We start from the raw sequence: 27,102 nt of genomic DNA, 5'->3' as shown, positions 1-27,102 counted from the left end.
ATCATTATTTTGTTTTTCTATTTAGATTTGCACAATCTGTTGTCTTTTGCACATTGATTGTTTGTCATTGTGTATAGTTTTCATTGATTATATTATGTTTCTTTGCATCTACTGTTGATTGCAAAGAAATGAATCTCAGGCTGACAAATGGTGACATTCACTGTATGTACTTGGATTATAAATTTTACTTTAAACTTTGTACTTTGAATGGACTTGCACATGGAAACAAGAAGAGATTATGTGATCAAAATGTGTGCAAAAATTACATTATGTATCTGAGTGCAATTAGGCTTGCATGCAATTTGAAGATGCAACTACAAAAATTTTGGCACATTTTGTTTTATGCATGTTGTTTACTTATTTTTGGAAACAATCCAAGTGTTCAGAGGGAAACACCATATTAAATCTGAATACTGGTGGTTACTGAGCACACCTAAAGCTTTCATGTCATGTCTAACCTAAAGATGTTTAACTGCCATTATAGAAAATGTGGACCGTTGCATATCAATTCATTTATATCCCAATTTCAATATTTAAACTTTGCATTAAAAGCCTCTTCCTTTAGAACCTTCCTCTGCTCAAAACACACTAGAGTTCTGTTTGATATTTGCATCTGTCACTCCCAACAGTTCGTCATTGGCTAGTATGCTTTCAAAAGCCCAGAGATCTGTGGGTCCCACTCTAATATTCTCTGCTTCTTTATTTGTTGTCACTTTAAAATCCACCTTTAATTAATTCATTCTGATATTTCCACCTTTGGCTCAGAGCCAAATATTTTTTAGTGGTTTAAAATCAACAACAAAAATAAGAAACTGGAGATTTCATAAGAATGAAATCAAAATAGAAAGTATATGAAGTACTCGGCAGATCATGTAGCATATGGGAAAAGAAAAATGCAACAAGGTGGAAAAGACAAAACAGTTTGATTGCAGAGAAGGTCAGGAATGGATAGTAGAGAGGGGATATTTCTGATAGGATGAGGTCAGGCACTATCGATCAAATAGGCTACTTCATCAATGCATCCCAGTCAATCTTGACTCACCCTATCAGAGATATTCCTTTTGTTCTATCCATCCCTCTGTCACACTCTGCAATTTAAAACTAACTTGCGTTTCCCCTTTCCAAGTTCTAATGAAAAGTATTTCATTTGAAACAGTATCTTTGTTACTCTGTCCACAGATGTTGCTTGAACAGCTGAGTGTTTCCAGTATTTTAAGCTTTTTTTTTATTCAATAACCGTCTGGTATTGATGAAAACTACCAACTGCAACTAAGCTAATGCATTCAATTTACTTTTTCACATAATTGTTAACAGTACTTAAAAGAGAAAATGTTTACTCATCAAGCAACGAATAAAGAGAGATTATCTGTGTGAAGGAAGCTGTACAGTAAGTAATAAAAAGTTTAGACATTAATAACCACATCCATAGTAAAGATTGTCCTGGTCACGTTTACTTAAACATGCAAAAAACAGAATACATCTGAAAATAGACTAAGCATAAAAGATTACATTAGATGTCATTGAGAAGGAAAGCCACCTTTGGTACAAATTTAACAAAAATGCATAGTTGCCGCAGGTGAATGGAGAAAATTACGTATTTCTGTTATTACCGATCTCATAAATGCACATTATGATTCAGACAAATATTAAGCAGTAACAATCTGACTTGGCCCAGATGAGTAGCTGAAGCCAGCTTATTGTTTCATCCACATTTTGTTAGATACACAGTGATGTACTTCGCTCTGCTTACAAATTTAAAGAAAATTCTTTCACTAATCTTTCCACATGATGTAAAATCTGTTTAGTTACATTATTCTCTTCAACTTCGAACACAGAGAAAAATATATCCCATCGTCAGCTGTTTATGTACCATAAAAATAATGGTGTGTACATGCTGTTCTTCAATATTAATTCCCAATTTGTTGGGACATGAAGAAACTGCAGCCATTAGTTTGGCATGACATGCATTAATTCAAGGATTGCTACATTCAAACTCCCGTGGAATAAAAACTGCTTATGTTGGCACTGGAAATAATCACTGCTTAATACAGATTACAGATTTTGTGCATATTTGTTTTCACCCAGTTTGAGTCAATTTGGATTGCATCTCCAGGTGATCAATGATCAATATTCATTAATGACATGTATAATTTATCATCTTAATATGGTTAATCTGTTCTGTAGTCAGACCCTAAGTTATGACACCAAGGGCATGTAAACTGAAAATACATTTTCATTATGGGCATTGTCTTAGTTTCACATATTAGCAAAATGCTACTTTTTATAGATCATTTGTAACTTGTTTTTGTGATTGACTTTCCGTGCATTTACAGTTGAACATACAAGAAGTGAATGTTGCCTGACAGAAGAAATAAAGCCAAGCTAAATAAAAGCATTGAACTAAAATTATTATAAAACATCCAAGACAACAAGTTAGCATTTGAGTACACACAACACTATCTCTTCCAAATGTGACTTTAGATTTAATTTACAGAACCCTTGTGTCTACCCTGCTGATCTGACTTGTATACTGAGAGTACTCAGATTAATGTGACAAGAGGCATTACTCGTTTTGAGGCTCCTCAGTGGTACTTTTACTTCCCCGTTTTTCTGAGCGTTTAGTGCGCTTCTTCTTCTTTTTCGTTGAAGAGGTGGAATGTTGCCGGTCCTGCTTGACATCTTTGTCCTGCATTCTGGAGAGCATGACTGGGCTACCGCCCAAGTAGATGTTAGATTGATACTCATCACGTTCCATGGTGTCAACATTCTGTGATGCATACCTGGGAGCCCAACTTGGTATACCGTCTTCAAGATCTGGAGATGCTTTAATGTAATCCACATCTGTTGAATGAACAATGCATGGATATAATCATTATTTAGTCTCTTTATATCTAGTTTCTCAATATATGGTTAGAATGTATTCATGGATATTCATCTGGAAGGTGAGCATATATTTAGTATCACCAACCATGGACAAATGTCTATCCAGTATTTTCATTTCTGTTGCATATTCATCTACCAACCATTCTCCTTGACTTTTCCAATATATATACTGCTGCATTTCCTGATAGTTCTGTCCTTTCGATCTCCTGTACTTGATTTTCTCTTTTCTGTCAGTTCTCATCCTTTCAAAAACTCCTGTCAATGCCCCATTACAGCTACTATTATCTATGCTTCATGAATTAATATTGTCCATTAGCATGCATATAACATAAATTAACTATGCAAAGCAATGAAACATCCAAGTTATGCTTCACTTCTAATTTCCTACAGTTTAATTGTAAAGATGCAAATGTTCTTGTGTAGTATATTAATCGTACCTTTATGCCACATTTATGATCTCTTTAAAAGTTTGGAAACAAGAAAATCTCAAATTAGTTCATGTTTGAACTTAATTTTACTTATCTAAACCAATCATTCTCTGTCATTTTCCATTTTCCATTTGTGCCCAGTCATGCCTTATCTTGACATAATCAAGGCCTTGGCCTACAGCTACATTCATTATTTTCTTCTCAGATTTAAAAATGTGTCATCCATAGAAAACTTACTTCAGGCATTTTTTTTCTGCACTAATTTTTCTGTTGCATGCCTATTTTTAATTAGGAAGGAAATGAATTACATTTGTACGGCATTTTTGATTTCTCCAGAATGCCCTACAGGATCCTTACTATCAAATAATTACTGCAGAATAAACTCATTTCTGTATTTCAGGAAAATACAATATATAATTTGTGCGCCATACCATCCCTCAATCAAAAATGATCAACTAAATTGCTTTGTAGTTTCTGTTCATTTGTTTCATGTGGTGTTGGTATTGCTGACAAGTACAGAAATTATCGAATAAAGGGCAAAAGGATAGGGTGATGAATGCATAAAATGCTGAGTGAACAAAACTCTTTCATCGTTTTGGAGTCTTGTGCAATGACCAATCAGTTCCTCATTTTATTGTAAAAACAGAAATTGCTGGAACTACTCAGCAGGTTAGGCAACATCTCTGGAAAGAGAAAGATTCTTTTAGATGCTAAACCATTTCTCAGAACCCAAGGCCTGAAATATTGACTATTTTTCGATCCACAGATACTACCTGATGTGCTGGGTGTTTCCATCATCTTCAGCTTTTCAGTTTCAGAAGTCCAGCAGCTACAATTTTTGCTTACTTTTCCATTTATTGTGGATAGAAAAGTGAGAGGGGAAATGAGCAGCATGAATAAGCAGATGGAAGCAACATACATGAGAGGGAGAGGGACAGAGAAGGGGAGTAGAAAAAGCAATGATCATAGGAAAATGCTCGACAACACAATAGAGGAACAGGGACGTAGTCTATTGTACAAAGGCCTGAAATCATGCACCAACCTTAAAGACAGCATTCATTATTTTAAGATTAATAAGCAGTCCTCGAGTGCAATAAAATGGACTCTTGACCTCACAATCCTTCTCCTTATGTTCTCGCAACTTCTTGTCCACTTGCACTGCATTTTCTCTGTAACAATGTATTCTGTATTCTGTTTTTGCTTTCCGTTGTACGACATCAATGCAATGATGTGATGACATAATTGCAGAGATGGCATATAACACAAAGTTTTTACTGTAACTCAGTGTTGTGCTAATAAACCAATTTACCAATCAGAATCAGGTTTATTATCACCGGCATGTGTTGTGAAATGTGTTAACTTAGCAGCAGCAGTTCAATGCAATATATAATATAAAAGAAATAAAAGTTTAAAAAAAAGTAAATCAATTACAGTATCTGTATATTGAATAGATTAAAAATCATGCAAAAACAGAAATAATATATATTTTAGAAATAAGGTTCAATAGACATTCAAAAACTGAGCAAAATTTACCCTGAATGTAACTATGCCAGCCACTAAGCAGTTTGAATCTTATCCCTTCCTTCAAACTCTCTGCAAAATTTGACTTCACCTGCACAGACATCTGATATTTAGGCAGTTCCAGCATGTTTTGTATCATGGTTTAGTGGAATTTTTGGAGCACCAAAGTATTGATTTCAGTTTTCAGTACTGGATGTGAACTGGTGTAAATAACCCTTATGCTGAATCTGCCTTCCAATATCATCAGTGCCATGTAAATCAATCATTTTCCCATAACACAAACAGCACAATAAAAAAGATCTCCAGCACACTTTTACCTCTTTTGTTCTTCCACTAAAGTCAAATCTTTCAATTGAAGCATACAATACAAAGCTTGTGAGTTAACCTTGGCAAAGGCACAGACTATATATGAGCAAATTTCTGCAGAAGAGAGCACTTTAACTGGTTACATCAGTGTTTGGTATGGAGGGGCTACTGCACAGGATCAGAAAAAATGGCAGATGGTTGTGAACTCAGTAAGATCCATCATGGACACTGGACTCCCCAGCATTAGGGAAATCTTCAAAAAGGTGGCATCCATTATTAAGGACCTCCACCACTCAGGATATGCACTCAATGCTTTATGAACAACTGCTTCCTCTTTGCCATCAGGTTTCTGAATGGTCCATGAACACTACCTCAGTAATTTTGCTCTCTTTTTGCACTATTCCTATATTGTATTACATAATACATATAATATCATGTTGTATAATATTATACTATATTGCAAGGTATTATATTATTTATCATATTGTAAGCTATCTTATCTCTTCCTAAGAAACCTGGAGCAATAGAATGTGAATTACGTACGATCATAAGTTTAATGAGTCATATCACCAAGATATTTCTAAGAATTTTGATGACAAGAGCTAAAAGTAAGATACAAACTGAAATAGGCAAAGAATAATGTGGTTTTCTGAAAGACAAAGGTACAGGAAATGCAATATTGACGTTAAGGATACTATCGAAATGAGCTATTCAAGTGCAAAAAGATTTGTTTGTTTACTTCATCAACTACACAAAAGCATTTGATAAGGTGAAGCACAATAAGTTATTTGAAATATTACAGAAAACTCTAGATCTAGATTCGAAAGACCTCTGCCTAATCAGAAATCTGTACTGGGAACAAACTGCCGCTGTAAAGATAGATGGAGAAGTGAGTCAGTTTTCGAAAATCAAGAGAGGCGTTAGACAAGGGTGCGTTTTCTCCCCTGATTTGTTTAATGTGTACAGTGAAACAATATTACAAAAAACAAGAGACATCTTGGGAATCAAATTTGGCGGTGAAAACATCAATAATTTCAGATATGCACATGACACTGTGCTAATTGCAAGTACGGAGGAAGAACTACAAAACTTAATTGGTATAACTGTTGAAGAAAGTGCAAAAATGGGCCTATCTATCAATTGCAAAAAGACAGAATGTATGGTAATATCCAAAAAGAAAGAGAATCCTATCTGCAGCCTGAGAATAAACGGGAAAGATATAAAACAAGTACAGAACTTTTGCTACTTTGGAAGCTGGGTGACATCAGATGGCAGGTGCGACTTGGACGTGAAAAGAAGAATAGGGATGGCAAAAGACACCTTTACGAGAATGAAGAATATACTGACCAATACTAAACTAGGCATGACAATGCGCCTTAGAGTACTGAAATGTTATGTTTATCCAGTTATGTTATATGGCTCAGAATGTTGGACAATATCTAGTAACATGAGAAAACAAATTGTAGCAGCAGAGATGTGGTTTTTGAGGAGGATGCAAAGAATATCATGGACGAAACGAATATCTGACGAGGATGTCGTGAACAGAGCAAACAGAAAAAGAGAAATAATGTATGAGTTCATGAAAAGGCAACGTAACTTCATTAGACATGTGATTAGGAAAAGGAAGTTAGAATGCACGGTAATTATGGGAGAAATGAAGGGAAGAAAGCAAGGGGAAAACAAAGACAAATGATGATGGAGACAGCAGCCAGAGAACTGGAAATGAATACCAATGAATTGATCCACTTGACCCAAAACAGGAGTGTGTGGGCCATGGCAGTCAAAGCTCAAACTGGGCACGGCACCTGATGATGATAATGATGAATCTATCTTAAACTGTACCGCTGCCAGAAAACAATAAATTTCACATCATATGTTAATGATACTAAGCCTGGTCCTGATTCTAAGTCTGGCCCTTCCACCAGTTTTCAGCAAACAGAAAAATGTTGCATGAAATTTCTTTTGCCACAACTGGCTATCTCATGTATTGACACATCGGTCTGTTTCACCATCTCAGTTCTTTACAGAGGCAGATATACTGTAGGTACAGAGGCAGCTTAGGGCATTCTAGTTTCTCAATTCTCCCTCAACCCACTGAAGAGGTTGCTATCCAGCTTCATTAAAGCCCATGCTAATCCAAGTACAATTCACTCCTTCTGCTACTCCTGGCTTTGGTGATAGTGCTGTGCTAGCTACTAGTGTTGTCAAGACTTTTAAGCTTTTAACAAAAGCAGCAAACCCACACAGAAGGAGTATCTGGCATCCTTTCTTTACCTTCTCTTTTTTATGCTGCTGTTCCAATGAGGGTGAATAATGCTTCCAGTAAGAATATGACATGCTCGGTCCCTGAGTAACGTTGTTTTGTTTGGCTGTATTCATGGGTATTCATGTATGGTTGAATGACAATTAAACTTGAACTTGAACATGCTGTTGACTCTTAGTGATTAAGCAGCCAGTGATAATACCCTGAAGCCATTTTACATTGGGTTATTTCTTCAGGAACAGCAAAGCAGATTGTTTCTCTGAATTACACTCACTGGCCACTTTATTGAGTGCACATGTACACCTGCTTGATAATGTCAGTACCTAATCGGCCCGTCCTATGGCAGCAGAGATGGTCAAACGGATCAGTTGTTGTTCCTACCAAACATCAGAATGGGGAAGAAATGCGATCTCAGTGACCTTGACTGTGGAATGATTTTTGATGCCAGATGGGATGGTTTGAGTATCTCAGAAGCCACTGATTTCCTGGGATTTTCATGCACAACAGTCCCTAGAGTTTACAGAGAATGGTACGAAAACCAAAACAAAACATCCAGCGAATGGCAGTTCTGTGAGTGGGAATACCTTATTAATGAGAGAGGTCAGACAGAATGGCCAAACTGGTTCAAGCTGACGGGAAGGTGACTGAAACAGTGCTGTAACCGCAGTGTACAGAAGAACATCTCCGAGCGCACAACACGTCGAACTTTGAAGTGGATGGGCTGCAGCAGAAGACCATGAACATATGCACACTGGCCACATTATTAGATGCATGAATGCCTATTCCTAATGAAAAATCATTGTCGTGAACCTTTAAGTCCGTTTCTCGCTGCATAGATGCTCTCTGACCTGCTGAGTATTTCCAGCATTTCTATTATTATTTCAGATTTCCAGCATTTGCTTCAGTATTGGCATTGTTCGACCATTGTTTTGGACAACCACTGATGATTAGTTTCACTACTCTTTTGTTATTTTAAATTTTGTACTGCTGTCTCAGCTAATTTCACACAGAGATTAAAACATTCTTATCTGCATGGCAAGGTTTTGTACACTTAATATTAGATTGCTTTTACTAACTATGCCTCTGGGAAAGTTTCTTAATTTCCAGCTTAGCTATTGCTACTTATGGGACTGGCTACCTCTCCCACAATAGGTATTGTTTTGAATTTTTACTTTTTCCCTGTAGCATTTAAATATGCACAACTGCTTTATATATTCATGTTTTCTTTTTAAATTTTAAGCACCTAGTCAACAAAAGGATAATTATGGTGCTATTGTTTTATTTGACAAATTAGAACAAATTTGACGGAAATCTCCTGGCACTAACCCCAAGATGTTAAAGACTGGCTACAGGCACAATGCAGCAGAAAGTCTGAAACTGGTCAGTTGATAAATAATTAACTTCAGAACTAATTTCAGTGATGGAGCAATGAATTCTGAATGCTTTAAGTACATGTACCAGGATTAAATCTGATGGTGGAACAGCTTTGTGCTCTGCAGCCATCTTTGTACTGTTCAGAATCAGGCATTGCCTGCATCACAGAAGTATGAACATCATATCTTAAGAGAAGATGGCGGCGCGATGTAGTGCGCAACGGCCACTCCGGAATGAATATCTGTTATTTGTGAAGTAGGATGCCGTGCACAATCCTGATTTGATGGAGGTAGACGTGAGAAGCACGGAGGAACATCTGGTGAAACTTCTGAAATGCCTGTTTCGCTGCCGTTGCAACTGTACGATCCAGAGTTTCCGGAGGGGAAGGCCCCGAGTCCTTGGCTTTGCCTGTTGCTTGGCGGCTGGGGCCGGGGTCGAAGCGCTCGGCCGAGATTGTGCTCGGTGCTCGGTGTCGGGAGGGCTGGTAGGAGGCTCGAAGTTTTCAGACGGACTCAGAGTCGGCTGTCGTCGGGTGTTTCCAGGGTGCTGCATCGGCAAGTTTGCGGCGCTGGAGGTTCGTGGCAGGGAGAGATTTTCTTCCTTCTACCATCTGCATGAGATGATGGGGCTATCGGGGCTTTGAGACTTTTTTTTACGGTGCCCATGGTCTGTTCTTTATCAAATTGCAGTATCACTTTGCACTGTTGTAACTATGTGTTATAATTATGTGGTTTTTGTCAGTTTTAGTCTTGGTCTGTCTTGTGTTTCTGTGATATCATACTAGAGGAACATTGTATCATTTCTTAATGCATGCATTACTAAATGACTAAATGACAATAAACGAGGACTGAGCATCCTCATAATCTAATATTGGTCAGATTGTGCTGTTTCAGTGGTGCTAAATAATCTTTCATGGAAGAAACGAAGTGGGCAGAAAGCACAGTATAAAAAAGATGCTCCCTAGCATAGAGTAAAATCCTGAAATGTTGGAATCCAATGACCACACATTAATCAGTCATAAACCATATATCTAACCTGTGACCTGACCCTAATAAAGTGTCCATTGAGTGCATGTTCTTTTCTCAAAGTATCCATTGAGTACATGGTCTTCTGTGCTGTTGCCCATCCACTTCAAGGCTCAATGTGCTGTGCATTCAGAGGTGATCTTCTGCACATCACTATGGTAACATGGTTATTTGAGTTACTGCTGCCTTCTTGTCAGCTTGAAGTAGCCTGGTCATTCTCCCTGACCTCTCTCATTAACAAGGCATTTTCACTCACAGAAATGCTGCTCACTGGCTGTTATTTGTTTCTTGTACTATTCTCCGATAACTCGAGAGACTGCTGTGAGTGAAAATCTCAGGCAATCAAGAGTTGCTGAAATACTCAAACCATCCCGTACAGTACCAGTAAACATTCCATGGTCAAGGTCACTTAAATCACGTTTCTTCCACATTTTGATATCTGGTCGGAACAACGGAAATTCTTGACCAAGTCTGTATGCTTCAATGCACTGAGTTGTTGCCACACGATTGGCTGATAAGAGTCTTAGTACTAAAGAGGGGTCACAGCCCATAAAATCTACTTCTTTTCTATACACACTGCCTGATTTGCTGAGTTGCTTGTACATTTTGTGTATGTTTATTTGCATTCAATATTTGCATTAACAAGCAGGTCTGCAGGTGTACCTAATAAAGTGGCAACTGTGTGTATTTATAATGAGATATTGTCCTGCTTGAAGCCCTCCATTGCATCTGATTTGATCTTGAAGTTATCTGCTGTGGCTGTATACATTTTTCCACAGATACCGATCATGCTAAAGCCAGTAATGAACACCCTACCATTTGAATGACCCTCCAATCTATCTGCCATTCTTTCAAAGGTTCAAAGTTCAAAGGTTCATTTATTATCAATATATACTACTCTGGAATTCTTCAGTTCTCCAGGTAGCCATGAAACCAAGAAAGAAATGAAAGGCAACAATCAGCAACCCCAAATCCCTTCTCCTGCTCAAAAACAAAACAAAACAGATCAAGCATATTGACCCTCAAATCCCTCTTTCCGCACAAAAAAAACAAGAAGAAAGGGCAAAAAGAAACACAGAATGTAAAATCTATAAGACTGAAAAAGAGACTATAGTCCAAAGTCCAAATCCAGAAGGCAGAAAAAGCCTGGACAACACACTCTGCAGTGGCAGGCTCTAGCCTATCTGGTCAACCAATCAACTGATCAAAAGGCAAGCAGCTGGAGCTCACCCCCCACACTCACTATGATGCTTCAATTTCCCTTATCGCTTTAACTGGCAAACAATAGGAGCTTTAATCAGTGAAACATAGAAACATAGAAAATAGGTGCAGGAGTAGGCCATTCGGCCCTTCGAGCCTGCACCGCCATTCGGTATGATCATGGCTGATCATCCAACTCAGAACCCTGGACCAGCCTTCCCTCCATACCCCTTGATCCCTTTAGCCACAAGGGCCATATCTAACTCCCTCTTAAATATAGCCAATGTACTGGCCTCAACTGTTTCCTGTGGCAGAATATTCCACAGATTCACCACTCTCTGTGTGAAGAAGTTTTTCCTAATCTTGGTCCTAAAAGGCTTCCCCTTTATCCTCAAACTGTGACCCCTCGTTAGGGACTTCCCCAACATCGGGAACAATCTTCCTGCACCTAGCCTGTCCAATCCCTTTAGGATTTTATACGTTTCAATAAGATCCCCCCTCAATCTTCTAAATTCCAAGCAGTATAAACCTAGTTGATCCAGTCTTTCATCATATGAAAGTCCCGCCATCCCAGAAATCCATCTGGTGAACATTCCTTGTACTCCCTTTATGGCAAGGATGTCTTTCCTCAGATTAGGGGACCAAAACTGCACACAATACTCCAGGTGTGGTCTCACCAAGGCCTTGTACAACTGCAGTAGTACCTCCCTGCTCCAGTACTCGAATCCTCTCGCTATGAATGCCAGCATACCATTCGCCTTTTTCACCGCCTGCTGTACCTGCATGCCCACTTTCAATGACTGGTGTATAATGACACCCAGGTCTCGTTGCACCTCCCCTTTTCCTAATCGGCCACCATTCAGATAATAATCTGTTTTCCTGTTTTTGCCACCAAAGTGGATAACTTCACATTTATCCACATTAAATTGCATCTGCCATGAATTAACCCACTCACCTAACCTATCCAAGTCACCCTGCATCCTCTTAACATCCTTCTCACAGCTAACACCGCCGCCCAGCTTCATGTCATCTGCAAACTTGGAGATGCTGCATTTAATTCCCTCATCTAAGTCATTAATATATATTGTAAACAACTGGGGTCGCAGCACTGAGCCTTGCGGTACCCCACCAGTCACTGCCTGCCATTCTGAAAAGATCCCGTTTATTCCCACTCTTTGCTTCCTGTCTGCCAACCAATTCTCTATCCACATCAATACCTTACCCCCAATACCGTGTGCCTTAAGTTTGCACACTAATCTCCTGTGTGGGACCTTGTCAAAAGCCTTTTGAAAATCCAAATATACCACATCCACTGGTTCTCTCCTATCCACTCTACTAGTTATATCCTCAAAAAAATTCTATGAGATTCGTCAGACATGATTTTCCTTTCACAAATCCATGCTGACTTTGTCCGATGATTTCACCACTTTCCAAATGTGCTGTTATCACATCTTTGATAACTGACTCTAGCATTTTCCCCACCACCGATGTTAGGCTCACGGTCTATAATTTCACGGTTTCTCTCTCCCTCCTTTTTTAAAATGTGGGATTACATGAACCACCCTCCAATCCTCAGGAACTAGCCCAGAATCTAAAGAGTTTTGAAAAATTATCACTAATGCATCCACTATTTCTTGGGCTACTTCTTTAAACACTCTGGGATGCAGACCATCTGGCCCTGGGGATTTATCTGCCTTTAATCCCTTCAATTTACCTAATACCACTTCCCTACTAACATGTATTTCCCTCAGTTCCTCCATCTCACTGGACCCTCTGTCCCCTACTATTTCCGGGAGATTATTTATGTCCTCCTTAGTGAAGACAGAACCAAAGTAGTTATTCAATTGGTCTGCCATGTCCTTGCTCCCCATAATCAATTCACCTGTTTCTGTCTGTAGGGGACCTACATTTGTTTTAACCAATCTTTTTCTTTTCACATATCTATAAAAGCTTTTACAGTCAGTTTTTATGTTCCCTGCTAGTTTTCTCTCATAATCTTTTTTTCCCTTTCCTAATTAAGCCCTTTGTCCTCCTCTGCTGGACTCTGAATTTCTCCCAGTCCTCAGCTGAGCCACTTTTTCTGGCTAATTTGTAAGCTTCTTCTTTGGAATTGATACTATCCCTAATTTCCCTCGTCAGCCACGGGTGCACTACCTTCCTTGATTTATTCTTTTGCCAAACTGGGATGAACAATTGTTGTAGTTCATCATTGCGATCTTTAAATGCTTGCCATTGCATATCCACCGTCAATCCTTTAAGTGCCATTTGCCAGTCTATCTTCGCTAATTCACGTCTCATCTTCAAAGTTACCCTTCTTTAAGTTCAGATCCTTTGTTTCTGAATTAACTATGTCACCCTCCATCTTAATGAAGAATTCCACCATATTATGGTCACTCTTACCCAAGGGGCCTCTCACGACAAAATTGCTAATTAACCCTTCCTCATTGCTCAATACCCAGCCTGCTCTCTAGTTGGTTCCTCGACATGTTGGTTCAAAAAACCATCCCACATACATTCCAAGAAATCCTCTTCCTCAGCACCCTTACCAATTTGGTTCACCCAATCTATATGTAGATTGAAGTCACCCATTATTACTGCTGTTCCTTTATTGCACACATTTCTAATTTCCTGTTTAATACCATCCTCAACCTCACTACTACTGTTAGGTGGCCTGTACACAACTCCCACCAGTGTTTTCTGCCCCTTAGTGTTATGCAGCTCTACCCATATCGATTCTACATCCTCCCGGCTTATGTCCTTCCTTTCTATTGCGTTAATCTCCTCTCTAACCAGCAATGCTACCCCACCTCCTTTTCTTTCATGTCTATCCCTCCTAAATATTGAATATCCCCGAATGTTGAGCTCCCATCCTTGGTCACCCTGGAGCCATGTCTCTGTGATCCCAACTATATCATATTCATTAACAACAATCTGCACTTTTAATTCATCCACCTTGTTACGAATGCTCCTTGCATTGACACACAAAGCCTTCAGGCTCGCTTTTACAGCACTCTTAGCCCTTATACAATTATGTTGAAAAGTGGCCCTTTTTGATTTTTGCCCTGGATTTGCCGGCCTGCCACTTTTACTTTTCACTTTACTACTTTTTGCTTCTACCCTCATCTTACACCCGTCTGTCTCTCTGCACTGGTTCCCATCCCCCTGTTGTGAACTAACCTCCTCTCTCCTAGTCTCTTTAATTTGATTCCCACCCCCCAACCATTCTAGTTTAAGGTCACCTCAGTAGCCCTCACAAATCTCAGCCGCCAGAATATTGGTCCCCCTTGGATTCAAGTGTAACCCGTCCTTTTTGTACAGGTCACACCTGTGCCAAAAGAGGTACCAATGATCCAAAAACTTGAATCCCTGCCCCCTGCTCCAATCCCTCAGCCACGCATTTATCCTCCACCTCATTGCATTCCTACTCTCACTGTCGCGTGGCACTGGCAGTAATCCCGAGATTACTACCATTGCGGTCCTTTTTCTCAACTCCCTTCCTAACTCCCTATATTCTCCTTTCAGGACCTCTTCCCTTTTCCTACCTATGTCATTGGTACCTATATGTACCACGACCTCTGGCTCCTCACCCTCCCACTTCAGGATATCTTGGACACGATCAGAAATATCCCGGACCCTGGCACCAGGAAGGCAAACTACCATCTGGGTCTCTGGACTGCGTCCACGGAATCGCCTATCTGACCCCCTTACTATCGAGTCCCCTATTACTACTGCCCTCCTCTTCCTTTCCCTACCCTTCTGAGCTACAGGGCTGGAATCTGTGTCGGAGGCACGGCCACTGTCGCTTCCCCCGGGTAAGCTGTCCCCCCCCAACAGTACTCAAACAGGAGTACCTATTGTCAAGGGGCACAGCCACCGGGGTACTCTCTATTACCTGACTCTTCCCCTTCCCCGTCCTAACCGTGACCCACTTGTCTGCCTCCCATGGCCCTGGTGTGACCACCTGCCTGTAACTCCTCTCTATCAACTCCTCACTCTCCCTGACCAGACGAAGGTCATTGAGCTGCAGCTCCAGTTCCCTAACGCGGTTCCTTAGGAGCTGCATCTCGGCGCACCGGGCGCAGATGTGGACGTCTGGGAGGCTTGGAGACTCCAGGGCCTCCCACATCCGGCACCGAGAACAACAAGCTGCCCTCACACTCATACTGCCCCTCTCCTCAAATAACAACAAAAAATGAATACCAAACCTTCCTCGCCTCGCCCGTTTCTGCCTAAGCCCATTGAGCCGAAGCCCTTAAGCCTTCACTCTGCTCCCGGCTCACTCCGCCGCCCGCTGTATGAGGCTGTGTTCCTTTTAAATCTTCCGCGCTTCACTGCCCAATGTCACATGCCTGCGCAGTCCCGCCTCTCTGAACGCCGATGGGAAAAAAACCAAAAAATTCAAAAATGGCTTCCTCCGCACTCCTGCTCCGATTCTCAGACTTCCTTCTTCGAAACGGAGCCAAACATCGGCTTGCACCCTGTCCTGCAGCCTGCCCACTACGAAGTTCGTGTATGTTACCTCTGCCTCTTTAAATCCTCACGGAATCCTGTCTGTTCACATTCTTGCACATCTGCACAACCATTTTCATCAGGAAAATTGTGTATTTTTCAGAGGTATTGAGAATTTCAGTAACACACTGCTCAATATTCTTGTGGCAATCTTTGCTCACGGCCTGGTCTTTACAATTTTAGTCTGCTCTCTGGAAACTTCCTTCAGAAGTACAATGGAGTTTTTTTAATAGAGAGCTTCATGCTCATTTCCCAGTCTATTGTTATTATCACTCAATTGTGAATATACAGTTACAAGGTGCAAACATGTCAGAAAAAATAGCAAATGTTAGCAAAGAATTTGAGTGAACAATGTAAAACTTTTCTAAACACGTACATAAATATTTACATTATTTATACATAATAAAACAAACAATTACTTTGCTGATACTTGACAATTCAAAAGCAGATCTCACAGTGTGCTTCAAAGCTCCCTGCTGGTAAAATGTAACTAGCCAACCAGTCGTATATTGAAGCTGCATTTACAAGTTTCACATTCAATTAAACCTGTTGTGTCTGTTCCTTCTGAGAATTAATGGATTAGATACCTTCTAATTCTTTCTGCTCTTCAGGCATACTGCTAGCAAGTAATTGCTTTCCTACTAAATTGGATAGATAGTGCCAAAATTTGCTCTAACTTAACCCAGAACAATAGGGACACTGGACAGTGAGCATATATGTACATTCAGTGGCCACTTTATCAGGTGACTCATGTACCTACTAAAGCAGCCAGAGAATATATGTTCATGGCCTCCTGCTACCATAGCCGATCCACTTCAAGGTTCAACATGTTGCGTGTTCAGAGATGCTTTTCTGCACAGTGAGTTACTTGAGTTACTGTTCCCTGAACCAGTTTGGCCAATCTCATCTAACCTCACTTATTCACAAGACACTTTCAGATACAGAACTGCTGCTCACTGGACGTTTTTTTAGGGGGGTTTTTGCACAATTTTCTCCTGTGTGAAAATCCCAGGTGATTAGCAGTTTTAGAGATACACAACAATCATCTAGCACCAACAATCATTCCAGTCAAAATCGCTTAGATCACATTGCTTCCCCATTCTGATGTTTCGTCTGAACATCAATGGAACCTCTTGACCATGTCTGCATGCTTTTGTGAATGGAGTTGCAACCACATGATTGGTTAAGTAGATAACTGCATTAATGAGCATGTGTACAGGTTTACCTAATAAAATGGCTACTGTGTAAGTGAAGCCTTCTAACAAGACAAGGAGGATTGAAGAATATTCCAACCTCAGTTACATTGGAATTGTTACTGTGCAGATGCTTAAGACAAGTCAAAGTATTTACAAACATTTTCAGGTAGAAGTGCCAACGCAGCCTTTCTTTGAAAATTTTCCCAATCATATAAACCAACCCTCAACCAATCAATTAGGTCTATGTTCTGTCAAGAAATGCTGACAACAATGTATTCAGCAAAAGCTATAGGGCCAGACAAGTTCTGAAGACAACTTCCATAACTAATTACTTCTCCTCGTGATTTTTATAAATGACCTGGATGAGGAAGTGGAGGGATGGGTTAGTCCACGGACTCACTTTACACCGCACGCTGTCGGAGCAGTGCTGCCAGGATAATCAAGGACACGACCCACCCAGCCAACAGACTTTTCATCCCTCTTCCCTCCGGGAGAAGCTTCAGGAGCTTGAAGGCTCATAGAGCCAGATTTGGGAACAGCTTCTTTCCAAATGTGATAAGACTGCTGAACGGATCCTGACCCAGATCTGGGCCATACCCTCCAAATATCCGGACCTGCCTCTTGGTTTTTTTGTACTACCTTACTTCCCATTTTTCTAATTTCTATTTATGATTTATAATTTAAATTTTTAATATTTACTAATTTTAACTATTTTTGATATTTTTAATTTTTAATATCTGTAATCCAGGGAGTGTGAAGCACAGAATCAAATATCGCTGTGATGATTGTACGTTCTAGTACCAATTGTTTGGTGACAATAAAGTATAAAGTATAAAGAAGTAAATTTGCTGATGACACAAAGGTTGGGGTGTTGTGGAGGGCTGTCAGAGGTTACAGCGGGACATTGATAGGATGCAAAACTGGGCTGAGAAGTGGCGGATGGAGTTCAACCCAGATAAGTGTGAGGTGGATCATTTTTGTAGGTCAAATAAATGGTAGACTCTTGGCAGTGTGCAGGATCACAGGGATCTTGGGGTCTAAATCCATAGGATACTCAAAGCTGCTGCGTAGGTTGACTGTGTGGTTAAGAAGGCATATGGCATATCGGCCTTCACCAATGGTGGGATTGAGTTCAAAAGCCAAAAAGTAATGTTACAGCTGTATAGGACCCTGGTCAGACTCCACTTGGAGTACTGTGCTCAATTCTTGTCACTTCACTAAAGGAAGGATGTGGAAACTATAGAAAGGGTTCAGAGGAGATTTACAAGGATGTTGCCTGGATTGGCGAGCATGCCTTATGAGAATAAGTTAAGTGAACTTGGTGTTTTCTCCTTGGAGTGACAGAGGATGAGAGGTGATCTGACAGAGGTGTATAAGGTGATGAGAGGCATTGATTGTGTGGACAGTCAGAAGCTTTTTCCCAGGGCTGAAATGGTTATCAGGAGAGGGCACAATTTTAAGGTGCTTGGAAGTAGGTACAGAGGAGATGTCAGGGGTAAGTTTTTTACACAGAGTGGTGAGTGCGTGGAATGGGCTGCCGGCGATGGTAGTGGAGGCGGATACAACAGGGTCTTTTAAGAGGCTTCTGGATAGGTACATGGAGCTTAGAAAAATAGAGGGCTATGGGTAACCCTGGGTAATTTCTAAAGTAAGTGCATGTTCGGCACAGCTTTGTGGGCCAAAGGGCCTGTATTGTGCTGTAGGTTTTCTACGTTTCTATGTTTCTAACCAGTTGAGTCTCTAGCCCTCCTGCTCCAAACTGTTATGTCATTGATTCTTAGCCATCAATGTTGAATATTTCCCAAGATTCACAAAAGGGAATGCAACTCCATGCATTTGGTCAGTGCGACACTATTATGGCTCAGGACATTCTGGAATTCAATTTCGATACTCTTCTGTAAGGAGTTTCTATACGTCCTCCCATAAGAAAATAAGACCATAAGACATAGGAGCAGAATTAGGTCATCTCGCCCACCGAGTCTGCTCTGCCATTCAACCATGTCTGATCCTGTTTTTCCCTCCTCCTCAATTCCAGTTTGCAGCCTTCTCCCCGTAACCTTTGTTGCCTTGTCCAATCAAGAACCTATCAATCTTTGCCTTAAGTACACCAATGACCTGGCCTCCACAGCTGCATGTGGCAACAAATTCCACAAATTCACCACCCTTTGACTAAAGAAATTTCTCCGCATCTCTTTTAGAGGGTGCCCCTCTATCCTGAGGCTGTGCCCTCTTGTCCTACACTCTCTCACCATGGGAGACATCTTCTCTGTCTAGGCCTTTTAATATTCAGAAGGTTTCAATGAGATCCTTCCTCACCCTTCTGAATTCCCGTGTGTACAGACCCAGAGCCATCAAATGTTCCTCCTATGATAACCTTTTCATTCCTGGAATCATCCTTGTGAACCTCCTCTGGACCCTCTCCAATGTCAGTACATCTTTTCTAAGATGAGGGGCCCAAAACTGTTCACAGTACTCAAGGTGAGACCTCACCAGTGCCTTATAAAGCCTCAGCATCAACTCTTCGCTCTTGTGTTCTAGACCTCTTGAAATGAATGCTAACATGGCATTTGCCTTGTTCACCACTGACTCAACCTGCAAGTTAACCTTCAGGGTGTTCTGCACAAGGCCTCTCAAGTCCCTCTGCATCTCAGATTCCTGGATTTTCTCCCTGTTTAGAAAATAATCTGCATATTTATTTCTACTATGAAATTGCATAACCATGCATTTTCCAACACTGTATTTAACTTGCCACTTTCTTGCCCATTCTCCTAATCTGTCTAAGGGTGGAGGAGTGGATTTTCAGCGGGTGCTCTAGATTCCTCCACCATCCAAAGACATACCAGGTAGGTTAATTGGTCATTGTAAGTTGTCCCATGATTAGGTCAGGGTTAATTGGAGTTGTGGGGTTGCTGGGACAGCTTGGTTGAGGTTCCAGAAGAGCCTACTCCACACTCTATCACTAAGTAAATAAACATAATTGCTGAGAAGACAAAATGGTGTACTTTATGAAAACTATTGAGCCATGAACTACATGACAATTTTTATTATGCAATCCAATACTGCACCTGGTCCACTCTCAATTCCTTATAATTATGAATTTAACAAAAATTAGTAGACATTCTTTCGCCAGCCACTAAAAGCTAAAGAATTCTGAAGAACGAGGTGCCTGTCACTGCAACATCTTGCGGAAGGCAGATGTTGAAATGTTCCTATTAGTGGAAGAATCGCGACCAAGGAATCATTTTTACAAGAGCTGAGCTGGTCATTTAAAACTGATATGCATAGGGAACTTATTCTCACAGAAGGTGGTGAGCATCTGGAATTCTCTGTGCTGGAGTGTTTTGGGAGAGGACAGACATAAATATTTGAAAGATCATGGAACTGAGAATAATTTACACAAACAAGATACAACTTGTGCGGATGCACTGTGATCATATGGAAATATGGCAGACTTAAGTGGCCGACTGCCCTACTCCTGCTCCTGTTTTCTTACTTATAGAGTCATAGGCTCATTGGGCATGACAGCATAGAAACAGACCTTTTGGCCAATCTGTGCCAACTGTTATTCTGCCTACTTGCATCAAACTGCACTTTGACCATACCCTTCCCACTCATGTACATATCCAAATTTCTTATGCCTTCGCCCATTTCAAAACAGGAGGTGGGACAAAATGGTTAATAGCTTTTGCATCTGTTTGATCTAAATATTTAGAATGCCACTAATGAAGACAAACTGTGCAAATAGGGAACTAGAATGATTTTGCACTAAGAAAGTGACATAGCAGCATTTGCCCATTGGAAGTTGCTTCTGAAATTGAACTTAATTGCTTCTTTCTTTCATTTGGGAGATTAACATCCAAACTATCAAATGGCAAAGGTAGATATCACCTGAGCTAGCTGGCTATGGACCTAGCAGTGGACCACGAGAGCAACAAACACACTTAAGTATGCAGTTTGATCACACAGTTAACAATATTGAAGCAAAATTAATTATTTGTTAGAGATCACTAATGAATTTGATTTGGTACTTCTGTAAATGTACAACAAGTGGGACTAGCAACTAATGATGAAAATGTGCAATTCTAAGTGATACAGCCCTTCCTTTGGCCAATCTCTAAATTAAACCATAATTAATGGTTTTTCTGGTATCACTTATGATGACTACGTGGTGTTTATAAAAACACACCATGATTTTTTATAGCTGTTCTTTGTTGTTTAATGAATTGTTTAAGAAGAGGTTTTGTTGATTAAATCAATTCTTAATTCTATACTCTCTCCAATGCCATATTGTCTCCAATGAAGGCATGCCTTAGTGAATCAGTCAATTTGACAAAACTTATGTTACTTGGAGATGTAGAATTGATATTGGGAACTTGACCTCTAAACAAACTGCAGTGAACATTATCAGCATCAGGAAATGTAGTGTTGCTAGGTGAACTATGTTTTAGTAGGGTAAACTCAGCAGATGCTTGGACAACATCCTGGTTTTCTTCAAGACTTCGCACTTGCTAAAGTTGCTTCTGGGTATGTACAGATTTCTATTATGAATGCAAATTATGTACTCTGTGTAGGAAATTTCAGACACTGGACAGCCAAGTAACTTTTGCAGTAGACTGATACTGGAGAACTTCACGCATAATGATGGGTTGTCGGCCATATCATGGACTGAAGAAAAGAAAATCAGTACAGTCCATTTTACAGAATACAATAAAATGAACTCCCTGTGATGGCAGAAACTCAAGCAGTCATAAATACTGCAATATAAAATCAAATCTTCATAGATTTAATGAAAAAAAAACAATATAACTAGCTGACTAAAAACTTTAAGGTTGAAACATGGTCATTACTTGCACTGTTCTGAAAAGTGATATTGGACACCATCCTCCTCACCGCCTACATTGAAAATGATGTAGATTTTCTTTCAGCCAGAAACTAAGGAAAATATATCAGTTTTGTGTTATTGGCTTAGAAATGTAAGCGACTACATATTGCATTCAACTCTACCATGGATGGTCCCAAGCCCAGCTCCAAAAGAAGGAGGTTTGAGCATGGGGTTAACAACCTCATCCCATAAAAACCCAGAGAGGAGGCAAGGGAATTAGGGGGCCAAAGTTCTTGCTGCATCGCTGTAGTTTTTTGGTGCATTGGGAGAGGGATTTGGGGGCAGACTTTCTTGCTGAGTTTCATGCAGGGGGAGGGGAATTTGGAGTGGCAGTTGCTGATCGTGTTGCTACTCATTTTTTGTGCGGGGAGTGGAGTGGGTTTGCTGTTTCTCTTTGACCAACTTTCATGGCTTTTTTTGTTTTTTGGCTATCTGGAGAAGAATCTCAGAGTTATATACTACATTCATACTTAGATAATAAATAGACCTTTGAAACTTTGAGGTACAGAAATACCTACAGAAGCTCGAAAGACCTCATCCATGGGAGATGAAGGATCTTCACCTAGAAGACGTATGAAGTTATATGGTTAAAGCCATCAGTTTGTGTAAGTCACAAGTCCAATCATCCTGCTACGGGCCCAGGACAGGGCTGCTGTTGGTGGCCTATGCCCTGATTGTCAACATGCCTGAATAGCAAGTAAAGCCTGAGGCATCCAATCAAGCCTTCGACACACAACCCACTGCTAATATTGTTCTTCATTGGTTTCTCTAAGACTAAGCTGACTGGAAAGGCATATCTGCGGATGTTGCTGCAGTGGCACAAGTAGCAACAGATAAAAGGCATCAAGCGAAGGCAACTGATTGGGTCAATTCGGGATGGTAGTGAAAGCTGGATAAAAGTTACTTGACAGGCAAAATTGGTGATCATTTGTCTGTTGTCTGGAGGGCAGAGCCTAGTCATGGATGTGCTAAATGGCGACTCCTTTGTTTGCATCTTCGGAAGCAGGTCTACTTCCATCTTTAATATCTCTATTTTCCCCTTTCAGGGTTCTTTTGAAAACCCTGACCTGGATTTGCACACTAACTTCAGTTCTTTACGGGAATAGGACCTGCTCTCAGGGTTTCACAACTGGCTGTTATTTGACATGCCAAGGATGCAGCCTAAGAGCCTAGCTCACCTTTGGGGGTTTGAGATCTTGTGGCTCTGGAGACAGGCGGATCAAAGGTCAGTGTCCTGTCAGAAGACTGATGTGTCGTGGGAGTCAGAAGATCTATGGCTGTGTGCCCAGAGACCTGAGATCTTTGGACACAGAGCTCGGAAAAAGCGACGCAATAGATTTTTAACATCGTAAACCAGCGAATTGTTTGTTCTGTCTTCCCTCTCGCTGTGAAATGGAGACACCTCTTTTTCCCTTATTAGGGAGGGAAGAGCCCGTGGTATGTCGAGTACCAGGTGAACAGGTAGTTTTTGGGGTATTGCAAGTCTGTGTCTTTGCTGCTGTTTAGCTGCTTGCTTGAGTGCTTGGTGGTGGGTGCCAATGCTTTGTTTTGCTGATGGGGGAGGGGGGATCGTTCCTTGCTCTTGCTCACGCACGGGAAGGGGGAGCTGGGGGGTTCTTTGGGGTTCTAACATTTAATTGTCATTCATTCTTTGGGGGCACTTCTCTGTTTTCGTGGATGGTTTCAAAGAAATAGCATTTCAGGAAGAATATTGTATACGTTTCTCTGACATTAAATGTACCTTTGAAAACTTTGAAAATGATCAAGGATCAACTTTATTTTCCACATAAATTTAAGGAATTTGCTGTTGTGTGTTGGTGTGACATGCAACAAAATGCAACAACATTCAACAGTTATAAAGAATTACATAAAAGATAAGTTAAAGATTAAGTATGGATATGGAATAAAATGTACCTTACATAAGTACCAACATGTACTTATAGTATAAACAGCATTCTGTAAAGTGGTTTAACCTGCTAACAGTTCAGTGCTGTAACTGGGGTAACAGATGGGTGAAGGAAGAGTGTGTGATCCTAAAAAAAAGTCATCAGTACATGTAGGAGTGGTTTTATTAGTCATTCTGTTTGATCTCCTATGTCATACGGTGCTACTCTCGACAATGCTTTCTGTTGTCTGACATTAATATGCTTCCTCATTAATATCATTTGTCAAAGCATTAGATTTACTCAATGCGAATTTACAACATTTCTTATCTTCAGTCTGACTTTCATTTACTGCTGTGGATGGACTTCCATTCAAGCATGGACCACACTGTTCTCTTCTTCAGAAGAGTAGCAACGCATCCAAAATACAGAGAAAGTTTCCTTGATTCTGTAAATCCTACTACCCTGTCCATCTACTCTTACTGATCCTCGCTAGGTACTCTTGGAAACTGAAAATACCTTGTAACATTTCATATACCATCACACATATTAGTGATCAATTTCTACACCAATATTTTGATATAACTTAGTTTTAATGGGATATTGTTGCCTAACCTTACACCAGGAGAACTAGCATATTTCTTTTATCTATCCCTGACCATGTCACTCCACAATTTCAAAATCCTGGGCATCAACACCTCAAAGTATCTATCCTAGGTACAAGATGCTGATGCAACCAACCAAGCTAATGACGATATTTCATTTGGAAATTTGAGTAGATTTGGTATGACACCAAAGACTCTTGCAAATTTTGTGAAATGTACCACGGAGGGCATTCGAACTGGTTGCGTCGCCACCTAGTCTGAAGGCTCCAATGCACAGCATCGAAAGAGGCTGCAGAGAGTTGTAGACTCAATCACTCCATTGTAGGCGCAAGCCACCCCACATCGAGGACATCTTCAAAAGGAGGTTTAGAACATAGAACATAGAATAGTACAGCACAGTACAGGCCCTTCGGCCCACATTGTTGTGCTGACCCTCAAACCCTGCCTCCCATATAACCCCACACCTTAAATTCCTCCATATACCTGTCTAGTAATTTCTTAAATTTCACTAGTGTATCTGCCTCCACCACTGACTCACCAAACACTCTCTGAGTAAAAAACCTTCCTCTAATATCCACCTTGAACTTCCCACCCTTTACCTTAAAGCCATGTCCCCTTGTATTGAGCAGTGGTGCCCTGGGGAAGAGGCTCTGGCTATCCACTCTATCTATTCCTCTTAATATCTTGCATACCTCTATCACGTCTCCTCTCATCCTCCTTCTCTCCAAAGAGTAAAGCCCCACTTCCCTTAATCTCTGATCATAATCCTTACTCTCTAAACCAGGCAATATCCCAGTAAATCTCCTCTGAGCCCTTTCATCCTTTTGAAATGCTTTTGCATCCTTCCTATAGTGAGGTGACCAGATGCAATTTAATGTGGATAAATGTGAGGTTATCCATTTTGGTGGCAAAAGCAGGAAAACAGATTATTATCTGAATGGTGGCCGAGTAGGAAAAGGGGAGGTGTAACGAGACCTGGGTATCATTATACACCAGTCATTGAAAGTGGGCATGCAGGTACAGCAGGTGGTGAAAAAGGCGAATGGTATGCTGGCATTCATAGCAAGAGGATTCGAGTACAGGAGCAGGGAGGTACTACTGCAGTTGTACAAGGCCTTGGTGAGACCACACCTGGAATATTGTGTGCAGTTTTGTTCCCCTAATCTGAGGAAAGACATCCTTGCCATAGAGGGAGTACAAAGGATGTTCACCAGATTGATTCCTGGGATGGCAGGACTTTCATATGATGAAAGACTGGATCAACTAGGCTTATACTCGTTGGAATTTAGAAGATTGAGGGGGCTTCTCATTGAAACGTATAAAATCCTAAAGGGGTTGCACAGGCTAGATGCAGGAGGATTGTTCCCAATGTTGGGGAAGTCCAGAACGAGGGGTCACAGTTTGAGGATAAAGGGGAAGCCTTTTAGGACCAAGATTAGGAAAAACTTCTTCACACAGAGAGTGGTGAATCTGTGGAATTCTCTGCCACAGGAAACAGTTGAGGCCAGTTCATTGGCTATATTTAAGAGGGATATAGGTATGGCCCTTGTGGCTAAAGGGATCAGGGGGTATGGAGGGAAGGCTGCTACAGGGTTCTGAGTTGGATGATCAGCCATGATCATACTGAATGGCGGTGCAGGCTCGAAGGGCCAAATGGCCTACTCCTGCATCAATTTTCTATGTTTCTGTGTTCCTAGAACTGGACGCAGTACTCCATGTGTGGCCAAATCAGAGTTTTATAGAGCTGCATCATTACCTTGTGACTCTTAAACTCTATCCCTCAACTTATGAAAGCTAACACCCCATAAGCTTTCTTAACTACCCTATCTACCTGTGAGGCAACTTTCAGGGATCTGTGAACACGTACCCCCAGATCCCTCTGCTCCTCCACACTACCAAGTATCCTACCATTTACTTTGTACTCTGCCTTGGAGTTTGTCCTTCCAAAGTGTACCACCTCACACTTCTCTGGGTTGAACTCCATCTGCCACTTCTCAGCCCACTTCTGCAACCTATCAATGTCTCTCTGCAATCTTCAACAATCCTCTACACTATTTACAACACCACCAACCTTTGTGTCATCTGCAAACTTGCTAACCCACTCTTCTACCCCCACATGGGGACAACATTTGCCTACCTCCAATCGTCTGGTACCATTCCCGTAGACAACGAGGACATAAGGATCCTAGCCAGAGTTCTCAGCAATCTCTTCCCTCGCCTCGTGGAGCAGCATAGGGAATATTCCGTCAGGCCCCGGGGACTTATCCGTCCTAATGTACTTTAAGAACTCCAACACCTCCTCTCCCTTAATATCAACATGCTGCAGAACATCAGCCTCACTCATATTGCCTTCACCATCATCAAGTCCCTTCTCATTGGTGAATAGCAAAGGAAGTACTCATTGAGGACCTCGCTCACTTCCACAGCCTCCAGGCACAACTTCCAACCTTTATGTTTAATCGGTCCTACCTTCACTCCTGTTATCTTTTTGTTCTTCACATAATCTATACTTTATACTTTATTTTTGGCGAACAATTGATACTAGAGCTCACAATCATCACAGCGATATGTGATTCTGTGCTTTGTGCTTCCTGGAGTACAAATCAATAGTAAATATTAAAAATTTAAATTATAAATCATAAATAGAAAATAGAAAAGCGAAAGTAAGGTAGTGCAAAGTAACCGAGAGGCAGGTCGGGATATTTCGAGGGTACGGCCCAGATCCGCGTCAGAATCCATTCAGCAGTCTTATCACAGTTGGAAAGAAGCTGTTCCCAAATCTGGCCATATGAGTCTTCAAGCTCCTGAGCCTTCTCCCGGAGGGAAGAGGGACAAAAAGTGTGCTGGCTGGGTGGGTCGTGTCCTTGATTATCCTGGCAGCACTGCTCTGACAGCCTGCGGTGTAAAATGAGTCCAAGGATAGAAGATTGGTTTGTGTGATGTGCTGGGCTGTGATCACGATCTTCTGCAACTTCTTCTGGTCTTGGACAGGACAACTTCCATACCAGGTTGTGATGCACCCTAGAG

At 40.9% G+C, this 27,102-nt stretch overlaps 1 protein-coding gene across 1 annotated transcript in view; it reads right to left on the bottom strand.

The window, feature by feature from the left end:
• Positions 1-1,429: 1,429 nt before the first annotated feature.
• The window catches only part of LOC140201014 (protocadherin gamma-C5-like), a 260,472-nt gene continuing 234,799 nt past the window's right edge, over positions 1,430-27,102 (bottom strand). The window contains exon 5 of the mRNA XM_072264650.1: positions 1,430-2,841. Within this exon, the coding sequence (XP_072120751.1) occupies positions 2,564-2,841 (278 nt within the window). The 3' untranslated portion in view covers positions 1,430-2,563. The remainder of the gene's footprint in view (positions 2,842-27,102) is intronic.

This window comes from Mobula birostris, chromosome 7 (genome assembly GCF_030028105.1).
Source record: "Mobula birostris isolate sMobBir1 chromosome 7, sMobBir1.hap1, whole genome shotgun sequence".
NCBI classification, from domain to species: domain Eukaryota; kingdom Metazoa; phylum Chordata; class Chondrichthyes; order Myliobatiformes; family Myliobatidae; genus Mobula; species Mobula birostris.
This window is presented reverse-complemented; position numbering and strand designations above follow the sequence as displayed.